The sequence below is a fragment of the Notolepis coatsorum genome, assembly GCF_963971535.1.
Source record: "Notolepis coatsorum genome assembly, chromosome: 5".
NCBI lineage: Eukaryota > Metazoa > Chordata > Actinopteri > Aulopiformes > Paralepididae > Notolepis > Notolepis coatsorum.
In genome coordinates this window covers 205666291-205690419 of record NC_140169.1, presented here as the reverse complement: position 1 = coordinate 205690419, position 24129 = coordinate 205666291, and the positions used below count along the sequence as shown (strand labels likewise).

The window sequence follows — 24129 nt, the reverse complement described above, 5'->3', positions numbered from 1 at the left end:
TACAGCTGTTCTCCGTAGACTGTAGCTCCACAGTGAAGAAAGCTAGCCGGCCTCAGGCTCTCTGAGGCGCAGACTCGACTTGGCTCCTCACAGGGTAAATCCCACACGTGTAGGCGTCGGCGATTCTCCGCTCCATAAATCACAGGACCAAAACAAATATAATCCAGCCGCAAAGGGCTATGTAGTCGTCGGGTAGATTAATCCAGTGTACATGTCCACACGGTTCTCGTCTAGGTCTCCTCGGGTGAAAGCGCCATGAAAGCAGCCCAGCCTGGATAAGCACTCTAGCTGGTACGAGGAAGCGTTGGTGATGCTGGTCACTGTAGAACTTTAGCCGCACGATACACTATACACAAATAGACTATTACTGACTTAATAGAAATATGTCGCACTCGACGGTATAGCGCCAAACTCTGACAATTCAGTTATTAATTTGCACGCAGTCTCAATGCTCTATTTGGGGCCAAACAGGCCATACTTCACCGCACGTTGTATCGTGGGTGAGGCTTCAACTTATTGGGTAACTCTACTTCTGTATTCACCTGCGCCATATTTATATGCACGGCGAACAATCTAGTGCCAACCTCATTTCTGTCTCGTATCCCTGGGCAAGGCCGGGCATGTACAGACATGTCTTGACGGTGGCTTTGAACCTGACTCTGGAGGCACGGCCCCGGCGCCTGTGGACCGCTGTCCAATAGGAGAATGAAATATTATGGTCTGTAATAGGCTAAAGGGATATTCCGTGTATATGTACAAGGAATATACAAGGGATATCAAACGATATACAAATACTATGCAATATATATCAATCAATAAATATATATATTCGGTTTAATCTGATCCTTTGTAACATCCTGTATATGTATGATAAAGACAGACCACTTTGTGACATTATCCTAGTTATCTGACCCAGTTAATAATGCCCATCTAATTTAAGGCTCACAACGACCTGTAACAATGAAATAGTATAGGCATATTATACATTTCCTGAATCCTTATGGTCCTGAGAGTGTTGTAGATTTTGTATTTTGTGTCCCTGTTGCTCCTAGATGACACAAGGCTAAAATATAGTATATCATTTAGGCGGAAATCGTGTAAAAATGTGTGTTGTTGACTGTTCAAAGAGCTCCAGTGACCTTTATATTGGTCAGAAAGATTCACATCTTAGCTTGAATGAAAGATTACATAGTCCCCTTTAAGATGATACCAAACACAATATTGTGAAACATTGACAGATGTCCTCTACGTGAGTCTAAAGCAGGATATGCACCAGCATCTGGAATGCGATTTCCTGAGGGGGTGGATATAATTCATGACTTGATCATTATGATAAAGCTACCACTCTGGAAGGGCTATCATACAAAAATATCATCTACAGACATAGATATTTGAAAAAATGATATGCAAGTTTATTCACCCTGAGTTGCAACGATATCTGGTCTGGCCCATGGACTACTTACTTAAAATTCATTATGAATTGAAAATGGGGGACCCTGATGTAAACAAGACGAAAGTCTTTCTCTGGTCTGCATCCCCTTGACAATTGTGTGTATTGAGCCGTACTGTATTGTACCCATTCTGCAATCTGTTAATAACATTTTCATTCAATCAATCACCGTGCAGATTGATTGATTGAATGAACATTTTATTAACAGATTGCAGAATGGGTACAATACAGTACGACTCAATACACACAATTGTTAAGAGGATGCAGACCAGAGAAATACTTTCGTCTTGTTTACATCAGGGTCCCCCATTTTCAATTCATAATGAATTTTAAGTAAGGGTGCAACTTGCTCCGTGCAATCCATTCTTTGTGGATCTAGCCCTTAGTGTACTAAGATATTGTGTGTGTGCGTGTGTTTGTGTGTGTGTGTGTGTGTGTGTATGTGTGTGTAGGCTACGGCTTTCCCCCTAGTGAGAGAGTAATTTTCAATAGAGAAGGATATAAAGTTCACCAATTCATCTGATCATGGTCACTATACAGTATATATAATGTATCTATACATACAACTATATATACAACTATCTATAGTATGTGTGTGTGTGTATAGTATATAGATGTATGTATGTATGTATGGATAGTTGTATGTATATACTGTATAAGTACAAGTCTTTATTTGTCATCAGATTTAACACACACACACACACATGCGATGGGCGACCCACAGGAACACACACACACATGCACTGAGTCGCTGACTAAATGTTCTTTGCACCTCCCATCCTGTCGCCCTTCCCCCCAAGGGCAGCCGGGAGCAGACGAGGGCTGCAGCGAGCGCCACGCCCCGGGGACCAATCCAAGTGCTCCTGTCCGTCTTCATCAGGGACGCGACAGCGTTAGATTCTATACAAAACACTTTCTACGTGTAGGCTGATCCCTGACTGATTACCTCCTATTCATTCCTTGTAAATGGAATACTCCAGCTCAGTGACATACTGTAATTACTTTGAGTTACTGTAATGTGATTACTTTGAGTTACTGTAATGTGATTGCTTTTATTTACTGTAATTTGATTACTTTTAGTTACTTTGGGGGTTCTTTGCCTCCCATATCTATAGTCATTTTCAAACTTGACAACATAATAATTCTAAATGGATCAAGTGTATTTCCTGTTGCAGTATAATAATAATAATAATAATAATAATAATATGACTAATAGCTGACAGCAATTAAACTTGGACCACATAGCAACTCAATTCCATTGATTCTCTACAATGTACAGTTCTAGCTCTATCTAGAATCATTATTTATCGAATAGTGCCTCTAGAGGCCTGTATGTGAATATGCACGCCATGTACAGTATCCACCATTATTCCGTGAAGTGTAAAAGTATGTATATAATCATTGAGTCTATTCCTTTTTCTCTGACGGTGCTTCTGAAAAGTGTGTTTTTACGTATAGAAATGATGTATTGTGTGTACAGGCTACACAGCCGCTTCCAGCCTGCTCCTCCTGCTCATGCATTCCAGTGACAACACTGTGTTTGAAACCATCACATTATCAAAATCACATTATTCGGGGACGTCACGTGACGCGTTCCTCAACTCAATGCCACTGCCGGATGAAAGCAGGTCTTGTCAGCATCCCTAAATGCACCAGAATGTATACAGAATGTATGAATTACAGTCTCAGTGACCGCGTTGTTCCGTTCCGTTGAACCAGAGATAACGACATTCTCTGAGTTTCATCTTAACCGTTTACAGTTTTTGCCTCAATAAAAAGAAAATCATTTTACAAATCATTGCTGTTCAAAATGAGATAATGAATGGCTGCATTTCTGTAGTCGTGGTACACAAAGAACAACACAATAAATACATACATTCCTCTGTATGGGTGTCCCCAGCTAACCCCTAACCCAGGTGTTAGTGCCTTGCTCTACCATTGAGCTACACAGGGCATGGAACCCCTAACCCAGGTGTTAGTGCCTTGCTCTACCATTGAGCTACACAGGGCATGGAACCCCTAACCCTGGTGTTAGTGCCTTGCTCTACCATTGAGCTACACAGGGCATGGAACCCCTAACCCAGGTGTTAGCGCCTTGCTCTACCATTGAGCTACACAGGGCATGGAACCCCTAACCCAGGTGTTAGCGCCTTGCTCTACCATTGAACTACACAGGGCATGGAACCCCTAACCCAGGTGTTAGCGCCTTGCTCTACCATTGAGCTACACAGGGAATGGAACCCCTAACCCAGGTGTTAGCGCCTTGCTCTACCATTGAACTACACAGGGAATGGAACCCCTAACACTGGTGTTAATGCCTTGCTCTTGCCATTGAGCTACACATGGAATGGAACCCCTAACACTGGTGTTAATGCCTTGCTCTTGCCATTGAGCTACACATGGAATGGAACCCCTAACCCAGGTGTTAGCGCCTTGCTCTACCATTGAACTACACAGGGAATGGAACCCCTAACCCAGGTGTTAGCGCCTTGCTCTACCATTGAACTACACAGGGAATGGAACCCCTAACCCAGGTGTTAGCGCCTTGCTCTACCATTGAACTACACATGGAATGGAACCCCTAACACTGGTGTTAATGCCTTGCTTTACCCACTGAGCTACACAGGGAAGGGAACCCCAACCCTGGCAGTGTTAGTGCCTTGCTTTACCCACTGAGCTACACAGGGAATGGAACCCCTAACCCTGGCAGTGTTAGTGCCTTGCTTTACTCACTGAGCTACACAGGGAATGGAACCCCTAACCCTGGTGTTAGTGCCTTGCTCTACCATTGAGCTACACAGAAAATGGAACCCCTAACCCTGGTGTTAATGCCTTGCTCTTGCCATTGAGCTACACAGGGAATGGAACCCCAACCCTGGCAGTGTTAATGCCTTGCTCTACCCATTGAGCTACATAGATAATGGAACCCCTAACACTGGTGTTAATGCCTTGCTCTACCCACTGAGCTACACAGGGAATGGAACCCCTAACCCTGGCAATATTAGTGCCTGGCTCTACCATTGAACTACACAGGGAATGGAACCCCTAACCCTGGTTAGTTCATGTTTCATAATATTATGTGAAGTCACCAAAGAATCTACTTCCAGTATAGACCATTTCAATGGAATTATGTTGCTAGGGAAACAGCTTGGTATTGTATCATCTAGATTAATGTTTGTGTTGAAATCATAGACACCTTTTCAAACTGCGCCCATCTGGAATGTTTATGTTGCCATGTTTGAAAAGATGTCTATAATGTCAGCCTTTAACCCTTTCACTACCACACTACAGAACGTTAACCCATTCACTACCACACTACAGACAGTTAACCATCTGTAGTGTGGTAGTGAAATGGTTAACACTTTGTTGTGTGGCAGTGAAAGGGTTAACTGTCTGTATTGTCGCAGTGAAAGGGTTAACCCTTTGTTGTGTGGCAGTGAAAGGGTTAACCCTTTCTAACAAATGAAAATCCACAGATGATCTTTTACAAAATGTTGTAAAAAGGGGATGAATGTGTATCTGAGGGTCCATGACACCAAGATGGTCGAGTGCAATCAGGCCTAGAGAGGTAGAGACACTGACTAGTAACCAAAAGCATGCTGAGTTGCTGACCCATTCAACAGGTAGCGCGGAAACGATTTGCAACTAATCTCAAAATGAGATTAGATTAAAATGTATTGTCATTATACAGCACAAGTACAATACAGTGCAAATGTAACAGTGAAGTGCAATAGTAACATACAATGCACAGGTAATGAAACCCAGACATCTCATAGTAATGTCAATACTGAACGACAAGAGCCAATCATGCAGTCGTTCAGTATTGACATTACTAAATGAGATGTCATGCTAATATGTCATGTTCTACAGTAGGACCTACTACTATAATACCTAATAAAACAAGGCATTAGAATAATCAAACCCTACTTTGCTGGAACGATTAATTTTGCACATATAGGCCTACAGTACAACGAATTTACAATATGAAGCCGTTCGAGATTGCCGAATAGGTACATAAATCGAGTTACAAAGGAATTCCTTGGTAACTTTTACGTATGTAAAATCTCCTCACTGGTAAACAAGAATACCCTGAAGATTCTGGCAGGAGCACTCATTCAAGGGTACTACGACTATGCTTGCACCTCATGGTACCAAAGCACCTCAAAGGCGCTAAAAACAAAATTACAAACATCTCAAAACAAACTGGTCAGACTACTGCTTGACCTTACTCCTAGAACCCACCTCACCCCTGCCCACTTTGACAACCTAGGATGGCTTAGAGTAGACGACAGAGTACAGCAACTTGCAATGGGCCTGGTCTACAAGATACACTACACGACCAAGGTACCCATGTACATGTCAAAATACTTCCCAAAGGTCAGTGAATACCACGATCACAACACCAGAGGGAGCTCCACAAATCATGTTAAACCCAGATTCGGCTCAAACAAGGGACTAAACACGTTCCGCAATTATGCCACATCAATGTGGAACGCACTACCCAAAGCTGTAAAGGAATGTGAATCACTACCCACTTTCAAAAACACTCTCAAAAAACACCTACGGGAGACTGCAATTCGAAACTGGCCCATGTAAATGTCCTAACACAACCCCCTCCAATGTTCAGTAAAAATGACCAAGTATGGTCTTGTCAATATTCCAATGTACAGTGTTGCTTGTACAGTTGTACAGTGTCCCCCACCCACCTCTCCTACCCAACCTCCCTCCTCCACTCCTACCCCCCCCCCCCCCCCCCCCCCCCCCCCACCTACCCAACCTCCTCCAATGTACAGTTTCTACGTCAAATGTATATACTTCTTTTCTGGACTCTTTTCGTATCACAAACTACTGTATTTGCAAATCTGGTATGTCATAAATGTATAGATGTAGCAGTATGATGTAGTGGAACTGCGTGCCAAGTTCAAGACGGTGATGTCTCAACTATACCTGGGGAAATACAGACCCCTACTAATATACCCTGCAATACTTCGCATTGTCGACAAACAAGGAGCAAGGGTTCTCCTCAACTCGCCTGAAGATGCAGCCAAATTCCTGTCTGAACAACACGCAGAATAGTGTATAAATGGCCTTTTAATCTCAGTTATGCAAGGTCACCATATAGTACAATCTTTAATAACCGAGGATTTGGGACAGAGAGACCTACGTGCTCAGAGTTTTTGAATGCTTTCCCCGACGTGTTTATATTATTGCGGACATATTGGATTCAAGATTGGAACACTCCAGAACATACTGGAACATTCAGACAATGTAAAAATGACATATTGGAATAATCTAGAACATCGAAGCATTCTTTGATATATGGAGCATTCTGGAATATCAGCAATACGTGGTCATTCACTCTACCAGAAGCCTCTCGGGGGAATAATCAACAGCTATCTAGATGCAGAACCACAGAGCCATCATAGCCGGCCGGCTGAAAGATCACTCTACACAACGATCATCGCCCACCCCGGTCAGGGGAAATGCTGCATATACGTATTTAAAAACTGTTTTTTATTAATGGGAAATAATTTCACTACTTCTCCAATTTATACTTTAGATGTTTAAGCATAGCAATGCTCTTTTAAGATCTAAGTTAATGTTCTCTTCCTTTTACTTGTTTTTTTTCTTTTTCATCCGCTCTCTCTGATTTATTGAGGCTCTCTCTTCAGTTCAATACCTTCATATTATTCATGGGTTACTATAAATTACACAAGTTCATATAAAATGTAAGTGATTAGGGCATGACAATTGAAGCTTATTTTTGGTCTTTATTTTTAGTTTATCTCATTTAAATTTTTATTTATTTCTTTTTTACGGGAAAGTGGCCAAGCCACAGTCGACATTCTACTTATGGTAGAATTTAGAGTGTTAGATCCTATGGTATACATAGGAATGTTAAGGATAATTGGATCATTCTGGGATATCCGGTGGTGCAAGGGAGGGAGTCATACGCAAAGGTTGTGTTCATGGAACACAATCCTGTACGACTCTCGGTGGGAGGGAAGGGTAGGGGATTTTTATTTGTATATATGTATGTTTTTAAGCTCGGCTCTCAACGGGACCTCACTAGTGGGATGTATATCTATTATTGCCTCGCACTCTAGAAGCATTACCAAAAATTACAATGCAACATGTATAGACTATGGCTAGTTTGAATATAATGATATGGAACACCGGGGGAATAAATAACCAACTCAAACGCAAAAGCGTGCTCACACTGATGAAAAAAGAACATGTGGACATTGCTCTGCTAAGCGAAACACACATTCTAGGGAAAGACATAGATAAATTAGCGGACAACATATACCATAATATCAGTCACTCCTCTATTGGTACGAGAACTCGGGGTGTAGCAATAGTCGTTAAACGTAAGTTGAATATTGTACTAAAGGGAGTATGGTCTGATGTAGAAGGTCGGATAACTATAGCTAAGATTGAACATAAGAACAGGAAAATAGCGTTGATAGCGGTATACGCCCCAAATTTGTACGAAGAAGATTTCTTCACTACACTAACCAATGCAATGTTAGACATTCCCGATTACTCATTTATAATAGGAGCGGATTTTAATGCCATCTGGAACCCAAGGATGGACAAATCTTACCTCGCCTTTTCCAGCGAACAAAAGAATTCATCGAAGGCATTAAAGGATTGGTCAAAGATTACAGGTGTAAATGACTTATGGCGGTTACTTAATCCCACGACCCGAAAGTACTCTTGTCGATCTGCGAGGCATAATACACTATCCAGAATAGATTATGTCTTTGCATCACAGAGACTATTTGATAATTATGAAGTGGAAATGATACCCAACGCACTATCAGATCACTGTTATTTACTCCTTAAAGGTACATTTGGTATACTATCCTCCCGAGCCCCAAGATGGCGATTTAACTCGTTGCTGCTTAATAACAAGGAATTCATTACACAACTCAAAGAAGCTCTTATAGTATTCCAACGGGAGAATGCAAACTCGGTGCAAGACCCCAGAATAATATGGATGTCGGTAAAGGGAATGATCAAAGACTTCACGGATAGCTTTTCCTCCAAAATGCGCAAGAATCAAAGCACAAAACTGGATGAGCTGGAAACGCTTTACTCAACGTTATTTAATTCTCTGAAATACAACAACTCAACTCGACTAGAAAATCAAGTTAACGTACTAAAAATAGAGATCAATGCCATATACAGACAACAATCGGAAATACAAATACGCAGCACAAGACAACAGCAGTACTCCCATGGTTCCAAACCCAGCCACCTATTAGCCATGCGATTAAGAATTAATGCAACATTTGCAGATATAACTACCATTAGAGCACAACAAGTACTTGTAACAGATCCTGTAAAAATAAACGATACATTCAAAGTATTCTACTCCGACTTATATAAATCAGAAATGACCTTCGATCAAAACAAAATGGACACATTTCTTAATCAAATTATTCTCCCTAAACTTTCAGAGGATGACGCTAAACAGTTAGAAACACCGATCACACTAGAGGAACTCAAGAAGGCCATAACCGCAATGAAAAGTGGTAAGGCTCCTGGAAGAGACGGTTTCCCATCAGAAATGTACCTTTCTTGTTGGGACATTATTGGCCCCTTATTACTAAATATGATCTTATACTCAGTCAAGGAGGGGAACTTCCATAAAAATGACAATATTGCACTCATAACAGTCCTCCTTAAAAAAGACAAAGACCCCAACGAGTGCGGTTGTTATAGACCTTTAAGCCTCCTCGGAACAGATATCAAACTGTACTCTAAGGTATTAGCCATCAGATTACAAAAGCATATGACGTCTTTAGTTCACCCGGACCAAACTGGCTTCATAGGAGGCCGCCTGATCACTGAGAACATAAGACGTATACTGCACGTACTTGATGCCGACAAGGAGGACACCATACCTAAGGCGATGCTGTCCCTGGATGCTATGAAGGCCTTTGACAGGCTGGAATGGTCGTATCTGTGGGCAGTGCTAGAAAGGATGGGGTTAGGAAAAGGATTCATCGATATGATTAAAGTATTATACAAAGACCCATCGGCCATGATTACAACAGGCACAATCATCTCCGAAATATTTCCGGTATCACGCTCTGCCAGACAGGGTTGTCTGGCAGAGCGGACTGTTCAATCTATCATTAGAGCCTTTAGCACAATATATAAGACAATCCCAATCCATAGAACCTATCGTAATCAAGGGCACACAACAAAAAATTTGTTTATATGCGGACGATGTAATATTGTTCATGGAAAACCCCAACACCACATTGCCTCATCTGCTCAAGTTGATTGAGGACTTTGGTGATTTATCGGGATTTAAGATAAATTGGCCGAAGTCGGCTTTCCTTCCACTTAACACCCCTGCAAAAAAAGATACAACCCTCCCAGGACAGATACCGATGGTAAAACATTTCAGATGCTTGGGAGTGGAAATATTCCCTACCATAAGACAAACGGTGAAGCACAACTACACAAAAATCCAAAACAAAATCAAAGACGACCTTGATAGATGGGCAAAACTTAAAAACACAGTACAAGCACGGATATCAATAGTTAAGATGGATGTACTACCTAAAATCAACTTCTTCTGTTCAATGCTACCGTTACCCCCTCCAGAGGGTTACTGGAAAAGATTACACTCCTCCACATACAAATTTATTTGGAATAACAAACCACCACGTATAAAAAGATCCACCGCACAGAGAAATAAAGCAGATGGTGGCATGGCATTTCCAGATTTTTTCCTATATTTTAAGGCGTACTCATTAAGTCCATTGACAACATGGTTTGACTCCCAAGCATTAGCATCCTGGAGAAAAATAGAAGAAAACATAGTAGCCCCACATAGACTGAAGGACATAGCATACACTAAACTACCAATCAAGCACTGTGAACGGAAATTTGGCCCCATAATTACTCATGCGATCCGGATATGGCGTGAATCACAAAAAAAAATCCTAACCCACAAAAATGGCACAATCATACTCCCTTATTCAATAACAATGCTCTCTTAATTGGAAAACGACCTATAAGATTCCCTATATGGGAAGAGCAAGGCATACACTCATTAGGGGATGTTTTTAACAAAGAGACGCAAGAGAGACATCGAGAGGTTTTGTTTCAGAATTTTATCATCAATTACTAACGTCCTCGTATGAAACCCTCCAACTTGACTCTGTCTGGAGGAGGGATATACCAGACCTGGAAAATGACTTTGATTGGCAAGGAGCCTGGGCAAATGTCCGACTTACATCAAGGAACCCGGATCATCAACAAATCAATCTTAACTATATTCACAGGACATACTTGACTCCTATAAGACTGTGCCGAATGGGGCTTAAACAAGATTCCAAATGCACCCAATGTACAAATGGGGACGAAGGGACATTTATGCACATGTATTGGGACTGCTCACCAGTTAAGGCATTCTGGAAAGATGTGACCCAACAAATATCAAAACTCGTATCTTGGAATATACCTGTACACCCCTCGGTATTACTATTGAATGATGTTTTTGAGTTTGCAGTGAATCCACAGCTAAAGAGATTGGTTTTATCGGGTATCACAGTAGCCAAAAAGCTGATCGCATCACGCTGGTTTCAACCGGAAAAAATGTGCCGTAAAGTTTGGTTTCTTACATATCTCGATGTAATTTACCATGAAATATCTACAGCAAGAATTCTGGGTCTCAATGAATCCAAAATGTCAATGTGGTTAGAAGTGGTGGAGAGAATAAAAGCTAGCTTATAATGGTAGTGTCTGGTTAGGTGCGAGGGATAGTGGAGGTACTTCTCAAGGTGGGGTCCGGGAGGGGGGGGTTCGAGCTGAGCATATGTGTGTAGGTTTTTTTTTTAGATAACAGGTATTATGGGTATATCTTATATAAGACAACTAACTAAAAGGTGATCTCATTGGATGTGCCCTGACAATTAATGCTTGTATATCTTATCGAGTGTTGTCATGTTTGTTTATATGTTTGTTTAAAAAATAATAAAAAAATTAAATACAAGATGTAGCAGTACTGTCTATCTGTATGTCATATATGTTACGATGAATTGAAAATGGGGGACCCTGATGTAAACAAGACGAAAGTCTTTCTCTGGTCTGCATCCCCTTAACAATTGTATGTATTGAGCTGTACTGTACTGTACCCATTCTGCAATCTGTTAATAAAGTTTGCAATCAATCAATCAATCAATGTCCGTTCGAGAATGACGACCAATGTGTCTTTGAGGAAGGCACTGAACCCCAATAGAATACTAGTGATATGCAGTACAAAGAAAATCCTCAAGGGGTCAGTGTTTATCTATTCTAGGTACGTATAGAGGCCTGCATCAATCTTCATGATGGTGGTAATGACTATGGGTAGTGTAAACACTGGGCCATCATGCTGTCAGAGCTGTAACGGACGTGTTTGGAGCCATGGATATGAATTAACACACAACTCTGGACCTTGAATTGATATGTCAATTCAATGAAATGCGGCAAGACCAGCCGCATTTCATTGTATACCTGTATGCCGTGACAATTAAAACTATTGACTTGACTTGACTTGGCTTGGAGGACACACACACAAAATGGGTATAATTCTTAAAGTTACCCCAGAGGGGTAACCATTGGCTCCACAGAGCGATGAGATAGGGCTTGGAAAACACAGAAACACTGAATTAATAAAAAAGAAAAGCTTTAGAAAACACAGGATAAAAAAAAAATGGGAGAGGAACCCCAAAACAACCACCACTGCCTAGCAGTTGAAAAGAAACAGGAAAACAAAAGCACTTCACAGAGAGAAACACCTAGAAACACTCAAGACACTCCTCTACTACTGAGGGTAAACGTGAAATGAACAATATCTGAGCACAGGAAACCAAGCCTACTTAATAAAGGCACTACACACCAATCAGGTGCCAATCAAGCCTACACACCTGCCTGGCAATTAATTGGTGTGTGATGATTGACAGCTCAAAGAGAAAACGCTAAATAAATCCATAAGGAATAAACGAAAACCAAACCCACATAGACAGCAGTCCATCACAATGAACAAGGACCTATATCGAAAGGTTATCCTATAACCTAGTTATATGAATACTGGCTGAGTGTCTCGCTCTTCGCCATTATGAGATATCTCGTATCTCCTAGCACATAATGTGCTCACGAAACAACAAATGCACTCACATGCACGTGACCAGGCATGTGAGTGCACTATATGACGCCGGACATGGTCACACTCTACCTTCCTCAGAAAGATTTCCAACACTGAAAACCCATTCAAGGGACCTCAGGGCGCTAAGAGCGAGACGCTCAGCCAGTATTCATATAACTAGGTTATAGAATAACCTTTCGTTATATTATCATACTGGCCAATCGCGTCTCGCTCTTCGCCATTATGAGTTATGGGGCAGAGCAGACGCGTGGCCTGACAAGTGTACCCCCTGGGGGCCCATAAGCCCCAACCAGGGAGGAGGGGAGTCCCGTCCACCCGCCCGTCCTAACGAAGGGGGGGGAGGCAGTCAACTCCACCAAAGTGCGAAAAAAGGGGGAACCAGACACCCCTGAAAATGCACAGCACAGGCGGGACCACGTGTGACACAGCACCCCGTGGCACACACCCACACACCCCTGCTAGCCCACCAAATGGTGGGATGCAGGAGAGGTCCCAGACCTCAGAACCGCCTGGGAGACAGAACCCCCAGTCACGTCCATGAGGTAAAACCTAACGAAGGGACCCGGGGAGGACCAGAAGGCCGCAGCACAGATGTCCTCCACCGACGCCCCCCCTAACAGGGCAGCAGCACGAGGGGGGACCTGTACAGCCAACGTGCAGCAAAGGGCAATGCCCCCGCACAACCAATGTGACAGGTGCTGCTTGGACAGCGCCTCACCCGCGCAAGGGCCACCGTAACAAACAAACAGTTGAACGGAAGCCCTGAGAGCCCGAGTCCTGAGGTAAACCCCCAGTGCACGGACAGGACACGACAGGTGAAGGCCCGCCTCCAACTCACTGGTGTGAGGAGGCGGACGAATGCCTGAACCACAATAACCCTGGAGCGAAAAGAGCTCCGGATATTCTTTGGCACGAAGACTGGATTAGGCCTCAGAGTCGCACCGCTATCGGCCGAATAGACAGGCACTCAGGCCGCACCGAGAGAGCACACAGCTCACCCACGCGCTTAGCGGAGGTGATGGCCAAAAAGAACGCGGTCTTAAGACAGCTGATCCAATGGCGCCTGCTTAAGAGGCTCAAACGGGGCCTCCGACAACCGTCCCAGGACCAGTTGGAGGTCCCACTCGGAGACAGAGAACGTTCCACAGGCTTGAGATGCCGAGCGCCAAGCAGGAATGTTTCACGAGAGGGTGGCTGAACGATGTTCTGCCCCCACACTCGACCATACGCCACTCCCCAGCGTAAGCCGCGGTAGAGGACGGAGCGTGCGCATACCGGATAGCGTTAACCACAGAATAGTCAAGACGCATCCCCACCAGATTCACACTGTCAGCAGCCAAGCCTAGAGGCTGCCCCAGAACAGGAGGCAGAACAGAGTTCCGTGTGCCTGAGAGAGGGCCCACGTGACCACGGAACAGGCCATGGCGGGGCCACCAAGAGCTGAATCAGGGCCGGGGACCACACACCTGAGCCCCGGCCCGGCGCGACCAGGATCAAGACCCATGCTCCCGACGTACCTGCCCCAACAGCTGAGCTATCAGGTGTAAGGGGGGGAATGCGTACAGAATCCCGGGCGGCCACGGAACCGGTCCCAGACCTGTCCGACTATGTCTGGACGTAGTCCCCACTCGTCAGGGTGAGGACCGCCCGTGACATCACATCTGCACCCACATTCTCCCTGCCGGGGATGTGGAAAGCCCTCAGGCTGCGCAGATGGAGAACGCCCATAGCCAGAGCCCGACTGTCGCCCGGTGCAGATGGGGGAAGCGCACTCCTCCCTGTCTGTCAATATACGACGCTGATGTCGTGTTGTCCGTCCTGACCAAAACATGCTTTCCCACCACAAGGTGGCCGAGCCGTTTGAGGACCAGAAGGACTGTCTTCAATTCCAACACACTGAATGTAGCGCAGACCGGGCAGCATGGTCTTGCCAGCTGCCCCCTACTGCGTTGGCCCGACACATCCCCCCCATCCCATGAGGGAGGCGTCGGTAAAGTCTGTGACGTGTGATAGCCTGCTGCCCACGGGGTGCCCCAGTACTGACATGGGAACCTTCAGCCGCTTCCACATGTCTCTCACCGGGTCCATTTCCATACTTGAAAAAACCACCTCTGTATCCTCCTCATGAAGAGGAGGCCAAGAGGGACCACAGCAGCAGGCGCATCACGGACAGTGCCGTAACCGTCCTAGGACGGAACCTCCCGAGCACGCCGAGAACCATCCACTCGCCGCCGCTCTGAGAGGAATGCCCAAATAGACCTTGGCCCTCATTCATCAACGTGTCTTACGCACAGATTTGTGCTTACCCTGTGCGTACGATCATTTCTAAGCAAAGAGTGGGATTCATCAATTTCAACTTGAACTTGACTTTGTGCTTATGTCTACGCACAGCTCTGGGCACACTTAGCTGACGCCCAGTGGTAGAATATATTATTACAACAAGGAAATGAGCTTCTGTGCATTCGTTTCAACACTGGCGGAGCGCAGTCAGTCAGTAGCCTACACCCCGTATATTCCGATAACGCTATATAAACCATGCTGCATTCATTCTGAGAGAAAGATCTATTATTCCAAATGCTATTTATAGGGTTTTGACCATAATTACACTACTGTTGCTATTTTACAATGAACTATAATGAATTACGGTTCATACAGAAGTTCTGTATGAACCGTAATTCATTATAGTTCATTGTAAAATAGCAACAGTAGTGTAATTATGGTCAAAAGAAAACCCTATAAATAGCATTTGGAATAATAGATCTTTCTCTCAGAATGAATGCAGCATGGTTTATATAGCGTTATCGGAATATACGGGGTGTACTGACTGACTGCGCTCCGCGTAGCTCAACTGATTGATTGATTGATTGAAAAGTTTATTAACAGATTGCAGAATGGGTACAGTACAGTACAGCTCAATACATACAATTGTTAAGAGGATGCAGACCTGAGAAAGACTTTCGTCTTGTTTCCATCAGGGTCCCCCATTTTCAATTCATCATAATAGTTATTATTTTGCGCACAGACTGCAGAAACACGGGAACGTTTTGATTATATTTAAAAGGCTTTATGTTAAACGAAACAAGTGGAATTTCGAAGCTGTAAGCAGAATACAAGTCATAGGAACACCCACGATATAGTGTTCTTCCCCCTTTTTACTGTATAAGAAAGAAGAAAAAACGCATTGCAATGACACCAGATAGTGGACAGACTATGTATATGATGGGATTCAAGTTCGCGTTTTTGTTGATCATAGGCATGCTGTCAGAGTATGATATCTTAATCAAACATTCTAGAACATTTGTCGTCACAGATGTCCTAATAGAACATAGGCTATGGCATGGTCCATCGTGATATTGTGTGGACTGTTATTACTGTACCGGTACCACCCATTGTGACAACAGCCTTGTGAGTCCCGCACACAAACATGATGGGATTCAAGTTCATGTATTGAAAGGCAGGCTACATCATACATGCAGTGAGATTCATTGTTCTTGTATATGCTCTCGTATTATTGTTTATATAGGCTACCCAATACTGACATCAAAATAGATTGTAGTATGCCTCTAGAAATCATATGCAGCAGGTAGAAAATTGACGGAAGATCCATCGCGATTTGGAATAAAATTGAGGAGAACTTTAATCCCTGGGTATTAATCAAACAACACGGGAAAAGGCAGTCATATTCCAGCGCGGTCTTTGTGTTTGCGCTGCCCAGGCAGCAATGGTTAATAGATATCATATCCGACATCACCGTAAGTGTACACGTCTGTCAGCCTGTCGAACGAGTTGAGTTCTAACAAAGAACATATTACATGCTGGTATGCTGATAGAGTAAACTATTATATGAATATGATATGATACAAGGTATACACTGGTCCGTCGCATACACTGGTATGCGCAAGTTACTGTTGCATAATGTAGGCTATGGCTGCTATTATATGTAATTCATATAGGCTACCTAATAGTACCCAAAAAATCCAAGCCTGCTTGCCTCAACGACTACCGCCCTGTAGCTCTCACCTCCATAGCCATGAAGTGCTTTGAGAAGCTAGTAAAGGGCTACATCTGCTCCTCCCTCCCCATCAACATGGACCCCCTGCAATTTGCATACCGCCCCAACAGGTCCACGGAGGACGCCATAGCCCATGTGCTGCACACAGCAGCATCACACCTGGACAAGAGGCAGGGGAACTATGTGAGAATGCTATTCATCGACTACAGCTCGGCATTCAATACCATAGTCCCCTCCATACTCATAGCCAAGCTCAGGGACCTGGGCTTGGGCTATGACCTCTGCCAGTGGGTCTTGGACTTCCTGACTGGCAGACCCCAGGTGGTGAGAGCAGGCAACTGCACCTCCTCATCCATCACCCTCAACATAGGGGCCCCCCAGGGCTGTGTTCTGAGTCCCCTCCTCTACTCCCTGTACACACACGACTGTGTGGCTCAGCGGAGTAGCAATACAATCATCAAATTTGCTGACGACACAGTGGTGCTGGGCCTGATCTCTGCCAACGACGAGAGGGCCTACCTGGAAGAGGTCAAGGTCCTGGCGGGATGGTGCCAGGAAAACAGCCTCTCCCTGAACGTCAGCAAAACAAAGGAGATGATTGTGGACTTCAGGAGGTCGGGGGTCAAGGACTACAGCCCCCTCAGCATCGACGGGGCACCGGTTGAGAGAGTCAACAGCTTTAAGTACCTCGGAGCCTACATATCCGAGGACTTGACATGGACCACACACATTGACAGTGTTGTGAAGAAGGCACGACAACGCCTCTACTTCCTCAGGCGCCTAAGGAAGTTCCAAGTCAGTCAGAAGATCCTTAAGAACTTCTACTCATGTACAATAGAGAGCATCTTGACCGGCAACATCACCTCCTGGTTTGGGAATAGCACTGCACAAGACCGAAGCAGACTACAAAGAGTGACACGTTCAGCCGAACGCACAATTGGAGGGGGGCTCCCCACCCTCCAGAACATTTACAACAAGCGTTGCACGGGCAAGGCTAAGAGAATCATTAAAGACTCCAGTCACCCGAACAACTGCCTCTTTGAACTGCTGCGGTCAGGCAAGCGATACCGGAGTCTCAAGGCGAGCACAGAAAGACTCAGAAGAAGCTTCTATCCCCAGGCCATCAGGCTGCTAAACGAACAATGAATGAACACTACACAACAACAACCACCAAACGCACATAGCACACACATCCACATGCACACACTCACTTTAAACAAACACACTGTAGCACCCACTCCACACACTTTATAGCACACACCCACTTTAAACAAACACACTGTAGCACCCACTCCCCACACTTTATATTTATTGATGAAGGATTGCACTACAACTCGTACACCTTACTGTAAATTGTACCTAAAATTGTACCTCATCCCATTTCTGCTTTGCACTAGATAGTACTGTACATTAGTACACTGCATAGTATTGTATATTATATGGTAACTCAGAACATTGTACATATGTCTATACCGAACACTGTGACCTCATTTTTCTTCTTCTAAATTACATGCTATATTATGTTATTTGATACTATCTTGTCTAGCACAGTCTCTGGAGCGTAACAGTAAGAAGCATTTTGTATGAAAGTATTCTGTACTTCTGTATGACAACTATTAAAGAACTTGAACTTGAACTTGAGTATATGATTTTTAGAGGCATCTATTTTGTTGTCGGTAATACCGACAACAAAATAGATGCCTCTAAAAATCATATAGCCAATCGAACACAACTAATAAAGGCATTCATATTACAGCACGGTTATAATGACACACAACCAACGCCAAACAGTGGTCAACGAACGGTCTTTATTAGTATTTTGAGCTGTCCAGGCAGAATTGCAGCAATGGTCTTAGGGAGCCGTTGATATCTGACATCACCGTTTACAAGTCCGCCTTTTATTTATCCCATAAACACGCGCGTTGTGTCTTCTTGGTTCGACAGCAGTGAAAAATCTCCGTGAAGCTTCTCAGAGTTCTGCTCGGGTCAGTCCATTATTTCACATCCCATGGGGGGTGTTTCCTCACTTTCATGACCATATATGGATAATCATGCACGAGCATTGACGGTAGAACAAAGTGGTATTCATCAACACGGAGGAGCATAGGACCTGTGTACGCACGGTTGATGAATCCCAATATTCCTGTGCGTACACTCATTCTAAATTCTGTGCTTACGTGTGGAAATAGAACATGTTCTACGCACACGTTGATGAATGAGGGCCCTTGAGTTTAGAAAAAGCCCAAGTACTCCACCCGTTGACTGGGAAGAGGAGTACTCTACTTCCAGTCTACAGCAAAACCCAGGCTGGTGAGGCACCACCTGCCTGGTATGAGACCTGGCGATCTACCCTGACTGGCCAAGGACCAGAACGTCATCCAGGGTAGAATAAAATTCGTAACCCCTGACGACGTAGAGGCCCCAGCGCGGTCTCCATGCAACTGGTGAAGATGCGGGGAGCCAGAGAGTGGCCGAACGGCAGCCTCTGGTACCCGTACGTTAAGCCCTGCAAAGGAAGCGTAGGTAAACCCTAGGATGGAAGATCGGGATGCGAATACGCATCCTACAGGTCTATGGAGGTGAACCAGACCCCCACCTGACAGTGCCTAACAGGCGGGAGACGGTCAACATTCTGAACCTTCCATGGGACAAGTCCAGTATGGGTCTGACACGCCCCCCCCCCCCCCGATTTCTCTGGCACCAGAGAATACCAGGAGGAAACGCCACGCATCGCGTCCTCCTTGACATATGGCACTGTTGTAGCCATATGTGATGATAATCCCAAAGCGCACCCGCCGCCACTTGGCGCTGGTCCGCCAGGAACCGTAGATAGGCGGCCCGGTCCCACCCTCTGTGCGTTGCCAACCCTGGACTCGCCAACCGTGCGAGCAGGGCGTCTCGTGGAGCCAGAATATCGCACCCTGACACTACCAGCGAGGCAATCGCACCCAAGGGGGGACCCCGACAGAAAGGGCCGGTTTGATACGGGAGAAGCTGCCATCACACTGGGTGACATAAGCTCTCCCACTGAACATCTCCCCGGCATGGACTGCTGAGGATCTGTTCTACAGCTGAACATGCAAGGCGTGTGGTCCCCACACTGCCCGATAGGGTGGGTTCCTACACACTGTAGCCCTGCAGTAATATTACTACCACCCAAACCACGCGTGCCTGACTGACCACCGCCGGTCTTCCGGCCATGGGAGGCAATAACGTGATACCCGGCCTGGCGAGGGCGGGGCTGGGGGAACTCACGCTGCGACCTCCTGGGCCTTGAGTTCCCCCTGCTGACAACCTTTCTCGTTGACAGACACAACACCAGGCTCACCAAACACAGACGCAGAACGTGTGGTGTGGGAGCCGCTTGACAGCACAGCATTCTCACGGACAGACCCAGGCCTAGCCAGCAACTGGGTATCAGCCCCTGTCCCCATGAGAAGTGAAACGTGGGGCCGCTTGTGCTTCACTGAAGGCACGTGGCCCGCAGCCAAAGGGAACAAATCAGAGCCCATATCCCGCTGGTGTTGGGGGGGGGAGTGACCGGATAGCGTGCTAGACACAGCTAGACGGCTACGTTTTTTTTAGGGCGTGCTCATCTAATGTAGCCGATCCCTCTGCCGCCAAGGCTGTCGGCCTTGTGATCACCTGTTGTCTTTGTGCCCAGGGTACCTCAGGCGGGGGAAACATGGCCGCTGGTCGGGGGCCTCGCCACAGCCGCTGGCAAGGCCGCGCCCTCACCTCTGGCTGCGCGGTGTGAGACGGTCTGGGGCCTAGGTCAAATACCGCCTGCGCTCCTGCGGAAAGACCAAAAGTCCCTCTGCGGAGAGGGGAGCCCCGAGGAGGGAAAACCTTCTCTCCTCCTCAAGGGGAGACTGTTCCAACCAAAGATGTCTGTGAACAAGCGTTGACAGCATCCTAGCCCTCCCTGCGGTTATAGCTTGCGGCTAGGTCAAAAGCTGAGTAACCTCAAAACCTTGCGCAATGTTTTGACATCGGCTGGCCCTAAGGCCCCACCACCCGACATCATTTTTGACAGAAAAAACAGCAATTTGAACAATGTTGCCAGTCGCTGCTAATTCTATACCGCGGCGGTATAGGCTTTATCACCACCAGCCACCTGCCGGGCCGACTCGCCTCATGGCGTCGGCCGGGACACCGTTCCACCATGTTAGAGGCAAAGGACTGATGCCACCTGCTTCACTAAGCACGGAACACCAGTGGTGGCTGCAGACCAAAGTCACTAGTAGGCATGCAGCAACCTCCACTGTGGTGTGTACCCATGAAGGGGTAAATTAACAAATGAACGAAAACTCTATTAACACATTGGAGAATGGGCTAGCCCATACACACAATTGTTAAGGGGATGCAGACCAGAGAAAAACACCAAGGACCCCCATTTTCAATTCATAGATTCACAAAAAGCACACCAGCCCTGAGCCTCAGCCCATCCACCCATGTAAATGGTAAACAAGCCCCCGTTAAACCCCCAACATTAGACACTGATTGACCGTCAGCATGAATGGTTAAGAGGAGGGAAGACCTTTTAGTAAAGACAGCCCTCGGCGGGGAACAAAGGAACGGCGTCCCAGCATTGTAGCATTAGCATTAGCCACGCGCTCTAGGATAGTTGGGAAAACACCCAAAACAGAGTCATGACGACCATGTTTTCCCAAGTATCCTGCCCCTCGCGCCAATACATCACTTGGCTGTCTCACAGGACAACGATTACTCATGCTAGTATCAATGCCTGACAACGCAGGCCTTACCTGTGCACGACTTAGCTCGACTGCTAACCGTTGCGCGACGTCCCTCAGTCCACTGTCACGAGACGAGGAAAACCCAGGACAGGCCCATTGCGCTGTTTAGGATGTGCTGAGAAGATTCTAGGGGCTGGTGAACTCCTGGCGAATACCCAACATTGTGTAAATTCTCCCTACGTTTCATAACAGCTAGTTCACGGAGTGCACTGCTACTCCTGTGTTGGAAACAAAAAGAGGAAGGTAGAGTGTGACCATGTCCGGCGTCATATAGTGGGACACAGGGGCGTGGCCTGGTCACATGCATGTGAGTGCATTTGTTGTTTCGTGAGCACATTATGTGCTAGGAGATAAGAGATATCTCATAATGGCGAAGAGCGAGACGTGATTGGCCGGTATGATAATATAACCATGAAACCCTTTTGAAAGTACTCCAAAAAAGGACTAGCTAGCCAGCGTGATTTTTTTCCGTAGCCGCAGTTTGCGGAGACGCTCTCTGATTGGCCACTGACGTTTCTGGTCATGTGACATGTGCGGCCAATCGTGTGACGCCTGTTTCTTTCACCGGTTAAGCTTAGGCACTCTTTCGAAGTTGGTTAAGGTTAGAGTTTGTCTTAGAGCAGGGCGATAGAACACCAGCCCTGATTCCAAACTCTAACCTTAACCAACTTCGAAAGAGTGCCTAAGCTTAACCGGTGAAAGAAACAGGTGTCACACCAGTGATAAACTAGGCGTTAGGTAGTTTGCATGCTGTTCGAGGCGGAAATGGGCAAAGACACAGGCGTCACACGATTGGGCGCACATGTCACATGACCAGAAACGTCAGTGGCCAATCAGAGAGTGTCTCCGCAAACTGCGGCTACGAAATAAAATCACGCAGCTAGGGGTTAACCCAATTCACACAGTATGTATAAAGGATTATAAAATGGGTAGCTCAAATCAAGCAATCTGATATATATGGTATAATGAGTATATATCCTCAGCTATGATTCTAATGACTTCATCAGCAGTTCATCACCAGCTCAGTTCATCACCAGTTCATCACCAGCTCAGCACCAGTACATCACCAGTTCATCACCAGCTCAGCTATATAATTCTGGTTAACACTTTATAATACAGCCCGCGTTGTACAGTGTAATTATCGAGAACTTATTGTGTAACTTCCTCATATGAATCCATACATAAAAGATATTGACCGGTTCCTACTGCATGATGTTGTGTTACCGAATTCTGGACTAAATCTCATCTAACAACTCAATCTAATGATATTATAATATAATATACAGTAATAACGGCTCAGGGGACTGACGGCAGCATACTCTGAGTGGACTATAATATAATATCATATATTATTATTGTAATATAATATACAGTAATAATGGCTCAGGGGACTCTGACGGCAGTGTACTCTGAGTGGTCCTCCTGCGGGGTCAAAGGTGCACCGAGGTTGGGGGGTGCACCGCAAAGGGCAGTGACTTGACCCTTGACCAATTTCGGCTTTAGGCTTAGTTGACTTTTTGCCCAAAATGGTATATATAGCACCAGAAAAGGTTTACGATTATGATTCCAGCTGAGGAACCTCTGAAGAACTATGTTTTTAAGTGTACAGCAAGAATAATACTGTATAACACAAAGCTCTCAAACAACTGGTGCTCAGACCATTCTGAAGACAAAAGACAGAATCTGAATACTGAAAATACTTCCTTGGGCGACAGTGGGAGGTGGGAGGTAGAGCAGTCGTCTGGTAATCCGGAGGTTCCTGGTTCGATTCCCGCTCATCCCAGGCAGTGTGTCGAAGTTTCCTTGCGCAAGACACTTAACCCCTAATTGCTACCGATGAGCAGGTTGGCACCTTGCATGGTTGCCTCCTGCCATCAGTGTGTGAATGTGTGAGTGAATAGCTCAAATGTGAGGAACTAATTGTAAAGCGCTTTGGATAAAAGCAATATATAAATACAGCCATTTACCATTTACTTCCTGGTGGGGGAGTGTTAAGAGTCAAAGTGTCCTCAGTTGTACAAATTGTGTCAGGATATACTGTTGTATTCATGTGTATTAAGAATGCAATATTGTGATGACACTGTGGGGCGCTAAAGCACAATGTAAAGGCGCATGTTTGTGTCGTCACTGTAAACTTATAAAAAGGGTGTGTCCACCTGTTCAGTTCTCTTCTCTCAGTAGTCAGTGCACGCTCCAGGTGTCAAGGTGTTAACTGAAAATAAACCAAGCCACGAGGCTAAAGAGTTCATCGTCTCTATCGAGTCTTTTCCTCCGAATGCAATGTAGGAGAAGCTGCAATCCTTATCCTAACAGGTTATAGGCCCAGGAGTCATTCGAGGAGAATTTTTATATTCTTTTTTATCTACTTTCTTCTCCCATTTTCTATTTTTCTCCCATCCCCAATTTCGTATCGTCCAATTCTACCCTCCCCTGTCTCGAACGCTGTTAGGCCATGCCTCCCACAAGCCGGCTGCAATGTGGACGAAGCCTTACATCACGTGTCCCCTCCGGTACTCGAGGAAGCACCAGTTGCATATTTTCACCTGTACAGCGCGATCTCTCAGCGTCGGGGTCTGCGTTTGGAGGGCACGCCGCCCCCTGTCGCTTCCTGATTCTGCTGCGCAGGCGCACCAACCGACCTGTAGGAGACGCTGTCCACAACGTCCGATCCCCACCCATCAGCTTCCCACCCCCTAATACTGCCAATTGTATTAGTATGAACGACCAGCCAAGCTGA

General features: G+C 45.4%; 1 protein-coding gene across 1 annotated transcript in view; it reads left to right on the top strand.

Moving 5' to 3' along the window:
• LOC311228523 (uncharacterized protein) overlaps window positions 1–24129 on the top strand; it is a gene marked incomplete at both ends in the record, with an annotated part of 180005 nt that overhangs the window by 137602 nt on the left and 18274 nt on the right. Inside the window, one exon of the mRNA XM_084314425.1 lies at window positions 2251–2315. Within this exon, the coding sequence (XP_084170551.1) occupies window positions 2251–2315 (65 nt within the window). The remainder of the gene's footprint in view (window positions 1–2250; window positions 2316–24129) is intronic.